At 44.5% G+C, this 13815-nt stretch overlaps 1 protein-coding gene across 3 annotated transcripts in view; it reads left to right on the forward strand.

The window, feature by feature from the left end:
• The window catches only part of Pus10 (pseudouridine synthase 10), a 79332-nt gene that overhangs the window by 6046 nt on the left and 59471 nt on the right, over positions 1-13815 (forward strand). For all 3 annotated transcript variants that reach the window (XM_042285539.2, XM_042285540.2, XM_006974789.4), the window contains exons 3-4: positions 1542-1790; positions 2546-2632. In XM_042285539.2, the coding sequence (XP_042141473.1) occupies positions 1542-1790; positions 2546-2632 (336 nt within the window). The remainder of the gene's footprint in view (positions 1-1541; positions 1791-2545; positions 2633-13815) is intronic.

Here is a 13815-nt window from a genome sequence, read left to right on the forward strand (position 1 = left end):
TGAACTCTCTACCTTGTTCTCCTGTGTCTGTCATTCTCTGCCTCTGGTGTGTGAGTCTGAACTGTGCCTGCCCAAAGGCTGTCTTGTAAATTTATCCCTATATCTGTCTGTCCTTGTGTGTCTGCTCCCAACAAAGGACTTTGTTCTCTCTCTCTCTCTTTTTTTTTTTTTCAGAGCTGAGGACTGAACCCAGGGCCTTGCGCTTGCTAAGCAAGTGCTCTACCACTGAGCTAAATCCCCAACCCCTTTTATTTTTTAATATATTTTTAAATTTTATTTTTAATGGTGTGTGTCTGTGAGTGTATGTCACATGTGTGGGTGCCTGCATTGGATCCCTGGGGCTGGAGTTACACAGTTGTGAGCCACCTGAAGAGGTTCTCTCGAAGAACAATACACGTTCTTAACCACTGAACCATCTCTCTAACTATTTCTTTTATTGAACAGCATAGAAATCATCACATGGAGAAGGAATGAGGCATGCTTTACAGAACTATTGAACAGTTTTACAAGGAGTTAGTTCTGACTCCAGCTGACCCAGGTAGCAAACCCTGTCAGTCAGCAGCTGACTATGCAGCTGCTTTCAGCATTTATGGTGGATATTCATTTTATAAGGCTGCTTTAGCTCATTTGCTGTTTCTGGCAAATGATTATCATAATATACATGCAGACACATGTGCATTACTCTTGGGCCGAGGGTATGGGAGAGTGCATAATTGAAGATGATAGCTATGTGTTAGCTTAGGTTACAAAGGATTACATGGGAAAGCCAGGCAAGTAAGCTTGGTTGTTAGTTGTCCCCTTAAAGGCAGGTTAAACAGACAGGTTGGACACGCAGCAGGACAGCAGTCTGAAGTGACTTCAAGGTGCACTGTTAACTGACTGAGTTTCAGCAAGAGTTCCAGTCTCTTGGTATGTAAGAGATATTTCTATTACAATGCACAAGTTGGTCTCAGATTTCCTAGAAATCCAGTGCTGTAGTAAATGGTTACTCCCGAATTGATATAAACCAGCGTTGTATGAGTCCATGCTCTTATAATCTTCTCGACACCTTGTTTTGAAACAGTGCCTCACTGTAGCCCTAGGTGCTTGAACTGACAAGGTCCACTGCCTCTCCCTCTGAGTGCTCTAGTGGGACCAGAGGCCTGGGACCCAGGACAGGCATTGCATTTGGAACAGTACACACCTTTAATCTCAGTGCTCAGAGGTAGGCAGACCTCTTGTGTGGCATTCATACGTGACTGATGACTGAATTTATTATTAATGCACTTAATCCACACACTAATCAAGTGCCTATTTTAAATGTGTATGTTTTTCCAAAAGAATTTCACAAACCAGTGAAGCTAAAACGGTAATGTTAAGTAGAAAGGCTCCATCAACAAATTTACACATCTGTCTTGTAGTTCTTTTGGGAAGGTCATTGAACTACTAATTAAAAAGAAAAAAAAAGACACATGTTGCCACATCTGGCTGACTTAGGAACCTTGTCATCTTAGGAACCTCAAAGCCACTTTAAAATGTACTGTTTTTTCATAACTTTTCAGGAGTTGTTCAATGATCTACAGAAATTTCTAGAAACTGAAAAAGATGAATTAATTGTGGAAGTTCCAAACCCACCATTGAAGAAAATTCGTCTTCAAGAAGACGGAATGGATAATTTGAGTGGAAATGGAGAGGAGGGGATCTCTGCCCCAGAAGAGGAAAGCATTGCCTCTGAGCCTTCAAATCTGAGTGTGTGCAACATTTGCTTAGGAATTCTTCAAGAATTCTGTGAGAAGGAGTTTATTATAAAGGTAAACATTTCACTATAGGTGTGATCAGAGTTGGTGTTAGCCTTAAAGCTAGAGTTCTTACACCTACCATTCCTAAAGAGTACCATTCGTTTCAACTTGGTCAGACCACCTGATCACTGAAATCTCTTCCTGATTAGAGAAGACCAACTATTCTGAAACATTGTATCAACATATTGCAAAATTGTTGTCTGACACTCATCATGTCCTCCTGAAACTGCCAGTTGTGTAGGGTGGGAGCTAACACAGGCTTCATCTCAGGATGTCTGTGAAGAGTGCTCCACCCACTTGTATCAGTTATGCTTGTTGCCTTTGTTTTGGACAGTGCTAGAGACTGGCCTGGCACGTGCTGGGCACCGCAGTGCTAGAGACTGGCCTGGCACGTGCTGGGCACCGCAGTGCTAGAGACTGGCCTGGCACGTGCTGGGCACCGCAGTGCTAGAGACTGGCCTGGCACGTGCTGGGCACCGCAGTGCTAGAGACTGGCCTGGCACGTGCTGGGCACCGCAGTGCTAGAGACTGGCCTGGCACGTGCTGGGCACCGCAGTGCTAGAGACTGGCCAGGCACATGCTGGGCACCACAGTGCTAGAGACTGGCCAGGCACATGCTGGGCACCACAGTGCTACTGAGCCTCTGCCCCCAGGGCCTAAGTGAATGTTGGGAAATTGTGAAATGCCATCTCCTGGGAGGAATATTATGACTAGAGCCACATTTTCAGCAATTCTTGGGAGTTTATATATTTGTAATATTCTTTTAGGTGTGCCAAAAGGTTGAAGCCTCTGGGTTTGAATTCACCAGTGTGGTTTTATCGGTTTCCTTCCCGCCACAGCTGTCTGTGAGAGAGGTAAGGTCATTTGCACACTTCAGCGCGTATATGAAATGTATGCTGGGAATTTCTAATCTCTAAAATAAAAGTGAACAAAGATGGGAATGTAAGCCGGACATAGAGGCTCACACTTGTATTCTCAGTACTGCTGTGAAAGCCAGATGGTGAGGATTTGAGGCCATCCAGGGCATGCTGTGTGTACAGAACCAAGACTACAATCGAGTTGCATGATGGGACATGAGCAAGTGTGGCCAGAAATGCCCCAGATTCATTACATAGTTGACTTTGAATTAATTTTTGTTGTTCATTTTTTTTTCTTGCAACCCCTCCACATTCAGTAATGTGACCCCAGATATGGTTGCCACCCACAGTCTAAGAAGCTGGGTTGATAAAAACCACATTTAGCTAAAAAGTGAATAATTTGAGAACTTTTGAATTTGAAGTTTCTTCTCCTAGATAGTTGTCTTGGTTAGGGTTTCTATTGCTGCAAAGAGACACCATGACCACAACTCTTATAGAAAAAACATTTGATTAGGCTCGCTTACAGCTTCAGAGGATTAGTCCATTATCATCATGGAGGGACATGGCGGTGTGCAGGCAGACATGGTGCTGGAGAAGGAGCTGAGAGTCCTACATCTGGATCCTCAGGCTGCACAAGCACCTGTTGTCACTGGGAATAGCTTGAGCATAGGAGACCTCAAAGCCCCTCTCCCCACAGTGACGCACTTCCTCCAGCAAGGCCACACCTCCTAATAGTGCCACTCCCTCTGGGGGCCATTTTCTTTCAAACCACCTCAATACTGGTTTTTAAACTTTTTAGCATGTATAAGATGTATTCATAGCTAGGCATGGTGGCTTCTGTCTGTAATCCCAGTATTTAGACGCTGGGACAGAAGGGTTGTCAGGATTTGAACCCAACCTGGTGAGTTTCCCAAGCACCATTCCAGAGATTTGTCTGTATTCGGTCAGGTAGGGCCTAGGAATTGGCATTCTAAACAAAGTCACTGGTGGTGTTGTTACAAAGACTACAGTTTGAAAAACTAATACTCAATTTTTTTTTACATTTTTATGTTTGTGTATGTGTGTATGTGTGTACATGTGTAGAAGTCAGGTGTGTGTGTGTGTGTACATGTGTAGAAGTCAGGTGTGTGTGTGTGTACATGTGTAGAAGTCAGGACAACTTGGAGTAACTGAGTCTATCTTTCTGCCATGTGGGTCTCAGGTATTGAACTTGACAGGTGCCTTTACCTGCTGAACCATCTTGCCAGCTCAAAATTAAGAAGTAAAAACAAAATTATGTTCCTGAGGGGGGGAGACGGACATGTATTTTGGTAAATTAAGTGAATTTCAAGCAATGCAAGAAAAAGTGGCATCAACATCTGAGCCAAAAGAGAAGTTACAATTCTTCAGCGGTTCAGAGAAAGAAAAAGTTCAGATCTTAATCCAAACCAAAGTATTCTAACCAATAAAAGAAAGGTTAAAGAAAAATCACCATAAAGAATTGGGAAGCAGGCATGGTGATCCATGCCTGTAAATATAGCCCTTGGGGAGCTGAGGCGGGATGGCTGCTGTGAGCTTAGGGCCAGCCTAGACTACATGGGAAAAGCTTGCTCAAGAAATACTCACTTTAAAAAAGTAAACATGAGAAATGAGGTGTATGCTGAGACAAGGGGGTCATGAATTGGTCTTGGGTTATATAGTAAGATCCTGTTGAGAGGGAGATCTCGGTGGGAGAGAGGGAATCTCTTTCTTTTGAGAAACTTAAAGTATTGTGAGTAGTCTGATGAATTCCCCATGTAACTGTTGACAAATGAAACAGTTGAGTTTTATTTTGCAAAGTTGAGATCAGTTACAAACAAAAGAAAACCTCGAAAGTCACAGAGTCACATCAATGCAGATATGAGAAGGAGGCTCAGCTCTGTGAGAACAGCAGCAGAGGACTGGGCCCTCCAGTGCCTAACGCTTGCAAGAATTCCTAGGGAGATGTGCAGGTTAGTTAGGACCTGTTTGGAGTGTGGCGTACGCCTGGGGATGGGAGAGAAAGCGGAGTTCTGAAGATCCTCCTGTGCTTCTGGCCCTTCTATCGGGGAAAATGTGATCCTTCTCAAGAACAAAAGTGCGTGCGTTTTAGGGAGAATGAAGGCCCTGCAGAGTGAGGCTTTCCTGAGGGGTTCAAGTGTTCTGGCTTCGTAAATTCCATTTCAAGGTAGATTTGGGGCAGCCTGCGACTGCTCGTGGTCCTCGGGGCCGTGAAAAGGCAGCACCCTTTCCAGGTGGTTGGAGACTGAGTGTATGTAGTTCACCTTCTCCAAAGGTGAGGCATTCTGAAAATTAGCAGCTGGAGACTCGACTACAGAATCAGTGAGATTCTGGACCAGGAGCCCCGGGGTGAGTTGTGGGCACTGAGCATGAGGAGGCACAGCACAGAGCAAGTTCGCTGGAGCAGAGCGTGTCTGTAGCATCTGGCAGGGCTGGTAGAGCATGGCAGTGGCAGTGGCGGCACCCACAGGTGACCACTCTTCTTTCTCGTGATAACTTCCTGAAAGTGCTGGAACATGAACAGGCCTGGGTACAGTTGGGTGGACTGTGCTGGACTGTCTGTTCCAAAAGGAGCTGACCGAATGACGAGTGCTAAGCGGGCCAGTGCTCCTAAACATGGCCCGGAGGTCAGGCGCGTGGAACTCCACTGAGGGAAGATGCTGAAAATAGTTGCTGGGTCTTGACTTTCTGTCTTCCCAAATCCTGGTCTCCGAAGGTAGGACACAGAAGCCCTTCAATGACACCTGCACATGGGAACACGAGTGTCACTGAAGTGCAGGGATGGTCCCGATGTGCACTTTCCCACTCTCTCCTGAATAGTTTTCTTGTAGTGAAGGTACACTGAGAACCCTCACTATGGCCTGCATGACCCGGGGTGAGAGTCAAGCAGACATGCTGAATGTTCTAGTTAATGCGCAAGAGCTTAGGAACAATCTACAGAGATGAAATAATAAGAATAAATGTGGGTTCTTACACGTGAGCAGCTGCCAAGTAAAGGAATGAATTACGTGTTTACAGAGACATCTTAGTAGTGCAGGTAGGCACTGGTTAACGTGGTCCTCGGGGATGGTACAGAGTGGGGTACAGTGTAGATAATGTTTGTGTCTCAGCCCGTGTGGGATGGAAAGGTGACAGTTGTCTTTGCCTAGTGTCCCTGTTCTTAGAGTGTCGGCTTAGATGGATTTCTGCTTGAGAAGGAGCAAGGACAGGTGAGGTGGCATTTTGGCTAGTCCATGTGCAGACGGTAGACGCAGGACGGAAATAATTCTCATCCCAAAGGACTTCCCAGAGAGGGTAAGTTTTCTATCCCAGATTAACCCGGGGGCTGGGGCCACATGGCAGGTATGCAGAAGGAAGCTCTTAAAGCCTTTTCCTCGTGAGGATCCAACGTAGTTTTAAGGAAACCTTCTGTTTTAGTCTGTTGCATTACCTCCCCTGTGAGTCCACATCTTTTTGGTTCAGATAAAGAGGACAATGATGTGTGACTCCAGCTGGTGGGCCTGGTGACCAGGAAGTCTCCTAGGATTACATACAGGAGCTGAGTGACTCCTGCAGCTCTGCCACTGAAAAGGCCACCTCAGCGAGAATGGTGACCCGTGAGAGCTGGCTGCATCATGGATCTCTATGCAACCCGTACCCAGCTGCTCTGCCCGAGAGTCCCTTGTCTTCCTGAACTTGCTTGCTGTCATCTAATCTCATGAGTCTCAGGAGTGTCTGTCCTTGGAGAGAATGTTTCCATTTAGAGGAAGTGGCCGCACAAGTCTTCCCTTTCTGCTGGCTTTTACACTCTTCTGCGCCTTCCTCTTCCTCTGTGATCTCCCAGGCCTTGGCGGGGAAGGCACTGTAAATGTGTGATTATTGTCCTGTTTCTGGCTGAGCCTCAGTCACTATGCCACAGCGATAGACCATTATTCTCAGATGTTTGACTAGTGAGTCTCTGCAATAAGCATCTCCCAACGCAAAGGAGAAATCTCCTTCCATCATTGAGGCTGAGAGCAGTAGTAATCTGTAGTGTAAACACAAATGTTTGGAAATCAGTTTGACACACATGTCACATCTGTTTAAGGAAACAGTAACATCTGTTTGTAGCCTGTGACCTTGCACTGTACAGGCTCCTTCTTGTGACGTGAGTCTCAATCCATGTGGACTTTTGCTGCTGCTGCTGCCCTGCGTTCACTACTGGCTTCTGGAAAGCCACACATAGCAGGCACTGGTGCCCCAGACTAGCATTAGGCTAGACTGGGAATGAAGAGTATTCCACTTAGTCTTGCTAATTCTTTGAGGTTTATCTTTACCAGCTGAGTCCAGCAGAGGGCGATATTGTACTACCAGTTTGGTTCATTTCTCATCGCTCACCCTAGTGACCTAATTAAATGAGTCACACTGTCTTATAAATGTTACACTGATCATATGAAACACCCTGCTTCTCAATATGCAGTATAGTGTGTTTGGAGTTTTGTCAAATCAAAATATTCTATTTCTCTTCTCCATCCTTTGCATTAAATACCAATTCTGTAGCAGCACTTATTTTTTTTACTTAAGAAAGTATCTTTTCTTAAAATTTTATAAATGAATATCTTTTTTTTTTTTTTTTTTTTTGGTTTTTCGAGACAGGGTTTCTCTTGTGTAGCTTTGCACCTTTCCTGGAGCTCACTTGGTAGCCCAGGCTGGCCTCGAACTCACAGAGATCTGCCTGCCTCTGCCTCCCGAGTGCTGGGATTAAAGGCGTGCGCCACCAATGCCCGGCTTAAATGAATATCTTTTAAAGTTGGTTTTATTTAAATTTGTGGGCTCCTTACCAGTTTGGACCTGTTGTAATGTAATTCTTGTAATCAGCACTCAGGAGGCTGACAGAGTTGTGAGTTCAGAGCTGTCTAGGGCTATGTAGTGATGCCCTGTATTAAAACAGACAAAAGAAAAAAGATATAGAATGCACATACTCAGTTTTGCATGTATTTATAGACCCTAGGATTTTTCTGAATTGGATTCTTCAATAAAATCTCCCCCCCCCCCTTTGCAAATGTCCATACTTATTCTAAAGGACAGTGGTTTTTATAATTATGTTTAGTTCATAGATCCAACTGCAAATATAGAGAACTACTCATTTAAGATTGTAATGTGTGTGTAGGCCTGAGCCTACACTTTAGTCCACTTTAGTCTCTCCCTGGCCTGGGCTTTGCCAGTTTGGCCTCGCTGGCTGGCTGGCCAGAGCTCCAGGAACCCACCTGTCGCCCCTGCATGCCAGTGTGCCTGGCTTTTTCAGGTGGGAAGTGGGGGGATCAGACTCGAGTCCTCATGCTTCGGTGGCAAGCTCTCCACTGACGGCTGCTTCCGCACACACGTGAGTGGGCTCAGAAGCCAGAGGATGTCACGGGTCCTACTCTATCACTCTTTGCCCCAGCGCCTTGAGACAGGCCTCTCAATGGCTGTGAGGCTAGGGTGACAGCTCCTGTCCCCACACCCCACAGAACCGGATCACACATCCATATGCAGCCACAGGTGGCCTCTTGAGTAGGGACAGGAGATTTGAACTCATTCTCCTGCTCGAACAGCGAGTGCTCTTGTCCACTAGGTCATCTTTCCTGTCCCCAGGCTACACTTAAAAACCCTTTGTAGCTCACAAGTATATTCATGCTGCCATCCAAATCCATCTTCCTGTACACGCTAACTCTGAGAGTTTGCCCTGCAGGCACACCAACCAGCATGTACAGTTTGCACTGAGGGTCATTGAGAAGCCAGAGGGTGACTCAGCAAGTTAACACCTGTCCCCAAGCCCAAAGACCCGAGTTCAGGCCCCGGGAGCTGCATGGTGGATGGGAGAGAACCAGTGCTCACAGATTTGTCCTCTGACCTCAACATGCACACCATGGCATGCACAAATGCCCATGTGCACACACGCACACATGCACACACAAAATAAAATGTAACGATAGTAAAAGAGTCATGGAATCATAGGCCTTTAGGAACCTTGCTAGTCCTCTAGAACAAGGCTCCTTAGCTTTTCATGGCATTTTAAAAGATGTTAGTGTGTACATTGTGATTTATCACAGCCCTGGCCAGACTCTCTCTGCAGGTGCAAACGCATTCATACCTGTTGAGAATGTCTTCAAGTTGCCAACCTTTCTATACAGGATGATTACCACCATTTAGAAGTTGTCACTGTGTGTGTGTGTGCGCGCGCGCGCATGCTGTGTTGCCCACACCACAGTGACTGTGTAGAGATCTGAGGGTAATTTGTAGTCAGTTTTCTCCCACTTTATGTGGGTTCAGGGCCCCATCTTACTTTGCCAGGCTTGGAGAGTAGGCACCTTTACCTGCCAAGCCATCTAGCCAGGTCTTTAAGTGTTGTAGTTGTCTATTTATTGTGTATGAATGTCCATTTGGATGGGATGTGTGTGTATGCCACGGTGTATATGTGCTGGTCAGAAGACAACTTGTGTGAGTCAGTTCTGTCCTCCTTCCATGTGGCCCGAGAACTGAATCCTGATCAGCATGCTTAGAGGCAAGTGGCTTTACCTGTTTTTAATTTAATTAATAATGCTTTTCATGATTTCTGGCCATACTGCCTACATTGTGATTTGACCATCTCAGTGGCCCTCTTCAAGTTTAATGTATCTGTAACGTGTGGGTTAGTAAGAAAGTAATTTCCCCATCCTTGAGGATAGTGACCACTTGTCTATCTGTATGTGTGGGTTAGCAAGAAGGTAATTTCCCCATCCTTGAGGATAGTGACCACTTGTCTATCTGTATGTGTGGGTTAGCAAGGAGGTAATTTCCCCATCCTTGAGGATAGTGACCACTTATCTAGCCATCTCATCTTCATTTGAAGAAAAACCAAAGCTCATAGAGGTTATGTAATGTCCTGTGTCAACATTTATTGGAATTTGAATGTTTTTCCACTCCTTTAAAAACATTCCTCTAAAGCCACATTATCTCTTCATCTTATAAATTTATGTGTATTTTACTTTACCTGATCATCTTGGCTCCATGAGAATGACCTCCTCTTAACTTCTCACATGGTTTTATTTCCCAAGGATACAGAGTGACAGGCTTCACTGTGGGGTTTTCATGCATGTGCCATTACACTTGGTTCTGACTCCAGCAGTGGTCAAGGAGGGCTGGTCACCATGGAGACACGCTCTATATTGGATCCAGGAATGCAGTTGGAAGCACATTCAAGTGTATATTTTAAATCCTTAAAGATATGCATTTACTTTCTAGCGTTGTCTTTTTTCTTGGCCTGTCTCCAGCTGGTCTGTGTGGAGGAAGAGAAGAAGGAAGAGGTCGCTATGGTTTCCACCGTGTGGATGTGCAGGCTGCATTAAGAACATGAACAGCCTTAAAAATGGATTGTCATATAGCACCTTCAGAATTTATAGGAAGAATTGGTAGTCTAACAGAATTTAAAGAAAATCAGGAAGAGGCAAATCACTTACAATGGTCTCTAGTGAATTATCATATTACACACGGCCACTTACTAACTGTGGAAATCCTTATGAGGTGTTTTGAGTACATTAATTTTTAGGACTGTGGCCTAGTGCACTAAGTTTCAAAAAAGGGAACTTCTAATTTAGGCTCTTCCTGTTTCTGATTTGAGTTTTCACATCACACAGAGAAGTCATGTCAACCATCTTTTAAAAATATTTTTATTTTGACTGATAAAATTGCTTTGCTTTAAGATTTAATAATTTGACTTATGATTTCTTCTGAAAAGTCATGTATAATAAGGATAGTAAATTATGTGTGATTTATACTTATATGAATTTATAAAATAAGTCATAAAAAATGATAATTTATAAGATATAAAACAGCTACATAAGCACTATGTTTTTTAGGAGCAGCAAGATAAAGGTCCTTTCTTAAGAAAGCAAGCCACTAGCCGGGCGGTGGTGGCGCACGCCTTTAATCCCAGCACTCGGGAGGCAGAGCCAGGCGGATCTCTGTGAGTTCGAGGCCAGCCTGGGCTACCAAGTGAGTTCCAGGAAAGGCGCAAAGCTACACAGAGAAACCCTGTCTCGAAAAACCAAAAAAAAAAAAAAAAAAAAAAGAAAGCAAGCCACCACTGTTTCCTGAGTATTTGTGTGGTGTAATCTTACAGTTATCACAGCCCCCGAAGAAGGCTGTATTTTTACCTCCATTTTACTGTGATGAATTGACACTCGAGGTCACATTGCTGGTAATATAGAGTTAGGATTTGAACTTTGAGCTAGCCAACTCCAAAGAGAATGCTTTTAATTATTTCTGGCCATACTGCCTGGGCTGTGATCGGTGAGATCTTAAACATGGGTTGTGTTTTGTGTTTATAGGAGGGATGGATCTTCTCAGTATTTTCTCCAAATGCTGTGATATCTTCAAAGTTAGGGAAAGAATCTTTGGCTTTTTGCTGGTTTGTTTTTAATGAAACAAGGGCTCTTGTATTATTTTAACAAAAGAAATAATTTGAAGGTGTAGGGAGATGGCCGGATCAGTAAAGTGGTTGCCACACAATCTGAAGGACCTGAGTTTGATCCCCACACCCATGTGAAAAGATCTCCAGCACCAAACGCAAAGCCAGGTGTAGTGGGTGAAGTGTGTTTGTGATGCCTACCACTGGGGCGGGGGACAGGAGGGGCTGGAACTCACGGGCCAGTCAGCTTCGTCTAATTAGTGAGTCTCGGGTCCCCGGTGAGAGGCCTTGTCTGGAAAAAACAAGATGGGGGGGAGCTCCTGAGGAACAGCACCCCAGGTAACAGAACATCCACATGTGTGTGCACACACAGACACATAATAGAAGGAGTGATGGTAAGTTTTTGTTGCCAGTTTTTGTGTTCTTAATAACTAAAGGTTTTTTTTTTTGTTGTTTTTTTGTTTTTTTGTTTTTTGAGACAGGGTTTCTCTGTGTAGCTTTGCGCCTTTCCTGGAACTTGCTCTGTAGACCAGCCTGGCCTCGAACTCACAGAGATCCGCCTGCCTCTGCCTCCCAAGTGCTGGGATTAAAGGCGTGCACCACCACCACCCGGCTTTAAAGTTTTTTATATAAGATAAAAATGAAAAATTCAAGCTTTGTTAATAGATGACTAGAATTTGTCAAAAGGGTTTTCAAATAAAATACATTAAGTTATTTTATTTATTGTTGTGTGTATGCATGGTATATGGCTGTGTGCTTGTGTATGTGTGTGTGTGCTTGCGTGTGTGTGTGTGTGTGTGTGTGTGTGTGTGTGTGTGTGTGTGTGTGTATGTGTGCCGTGTGCCGTGGTGTGCCTGTGGAAGTCTTAGGACAGCTTTCGGGAGTGGGTCCGGAGACAGAACTCAGGCTGTCAGGCTCCCATGGCATGGCCTTTGACCTGCTGAGCTCTCTCCCCTTTCTGGCTCCTACTAGCACACGGCCTTTAACAGGCCAGCCAGACGGCTTCCAGAAGGGTTGTCAGGAAGCGTTGACATGTGAACACGTGTGCATGGCATGCGTGTGGAAGTGAGAGGGCACCTGTATGCACTTGCCTCTCTGCTTCCGTCTCTGTGTGCATTTCAGAATTTGAGCTCAGGTACTGGCCTTGCACTTTACCTACCCAGCCATTACATCAGCCCTAAATTTTTAAAAATTGTTAAAAAAAATTGTTATGTGTATGTGCCTGAGTGTATGTATATATATCACATGTGTATAGCAGCCTGCAGAGGTCAGAAGAGTATCAGAGCCCCTGGAACTGGAGTTATATATGGGTGGTTGTGAGCTGCCACGTGAGTGCTGGGATTTGAACTCAGGTCCTTTGCAAGAGCAGCAAAAGCTTTAACTCTGAGCCAGTATTCTTCATTCTCTCCAGTACTTCCTAAATATTTTGTTTAATTATTTTGATTTCCATTTTTATATTATATTATACAAAGTTAATGATGACATGAATATCTCATCACATAGCCATTCTTCAGAAATTTGATTAAAATTTCCCATACACCAGACTTGTGTCATTAGACCTAGCTTTTAGACAGCTCTTCACCAAATTATTCTTAGGAACTGTGGGGTTTTTTTCATCTTCCTTCTCTCACTTTTTAAAACTCTTTCTCTGTTCTCTACCTCCTTTTACTTTCTTTTGTACGTGTTATGTCAATGTGTCCAAATAAAGATATTGGCAGGCTTTAAACTGAATAGAACTTAGAGCCCTGCTTCTCTCCAGGATCTTAAAAAAAAAAATTTTTTTTTTTGAGGATTTCATACAATTGTACAGTATTTATATCATTTGGGTCCTTCCTTCAACCCCCTCAGCTTCTTCTGTGCCTCCCTTTCAAGTTCATGACCTCTTCCTATAATTATTATTGTGACACACATGCTTGCTTATTTCCTAGGGTCTGTGGTAAAAGGAGACAACTAACTTCCACATATACATCAGCACACACACACAGGCACATGCGCGCGCACACACACACACACACACAACCTACTGAGCCCATTACTGTTCTTAAGTACAAGAGTTTAGAGCTGACTACTTCAGGCTGAATAACAACCTATAAAGGCTCGTCCCTGGACAGACTGATTTCCCTTCTCAGTAGCCATTGTTTGCCTGTAGCTAGCTCTTCATATTGTGGTTAACAATCCATTATTGCATTAGCATGTGGATTGATGTTGTCCTTATGCACGTCTTTTTTAGACAACCCTATTGTTGAGATCATGAGGGCAGTGTTCCTGTCATATCTAGCAGTGTGGTTCTCAGGCTCTTACAACTTTCTATCCCTTCTTTAGAGATGTTCCCTGAGCCTCAGGTGTAGGGGCTGTGCTGGCGATACCAGTGGGGGCTGGGCATCCCGTGGGCATTTACTCTCCGTGTTTTGACCAGTTGTGGGTCTCTGAAGTAGACTCTATCTGTTGCAAAAAGAAGCTTCTTTGAAGAGAGGAGTAAGAGGTGCACTTATCTGTGGGTGTCAGGATAAGTACTTAGACTATAACTAGAAAAACAGCAGCAGTGGGTGCTCCTCGAGGATCGCTGACCCCTCCAGGTTTACAGGACCAGATGTGAATCCCTCTGTTGAGTAGACCTCGAGTCTGATTAGACGGTGTTGGTTACCCCAGATAATCGTGCCACTATTGCGCCGTCAGAGATACCTTGCTGGGCTCGTCATGGTTGTGGTTCATAGGTTTCACAGCTGTGTAGGACTGTTGATTGCTTCTTCCCTTGGCATCTCGCATGGCACCTTTG

Source organism: Peromyscus maniculatus, chromosome 10, assembly GCF_049852395.1.
Source record: "Peromyscus maniculatus bairdii isolate BWxNUB_F1_BW_parent chromosome 10, HU_Pman_BW_mat_3.1, whole genome shotgun sequence".
Classification (NCBI taxonomy): Eukaryota; Metazoa; Chordata; class Mammalia; order Rodentia; family Cricetidae; genus Peromyscus; species Peromyscus maniculatus.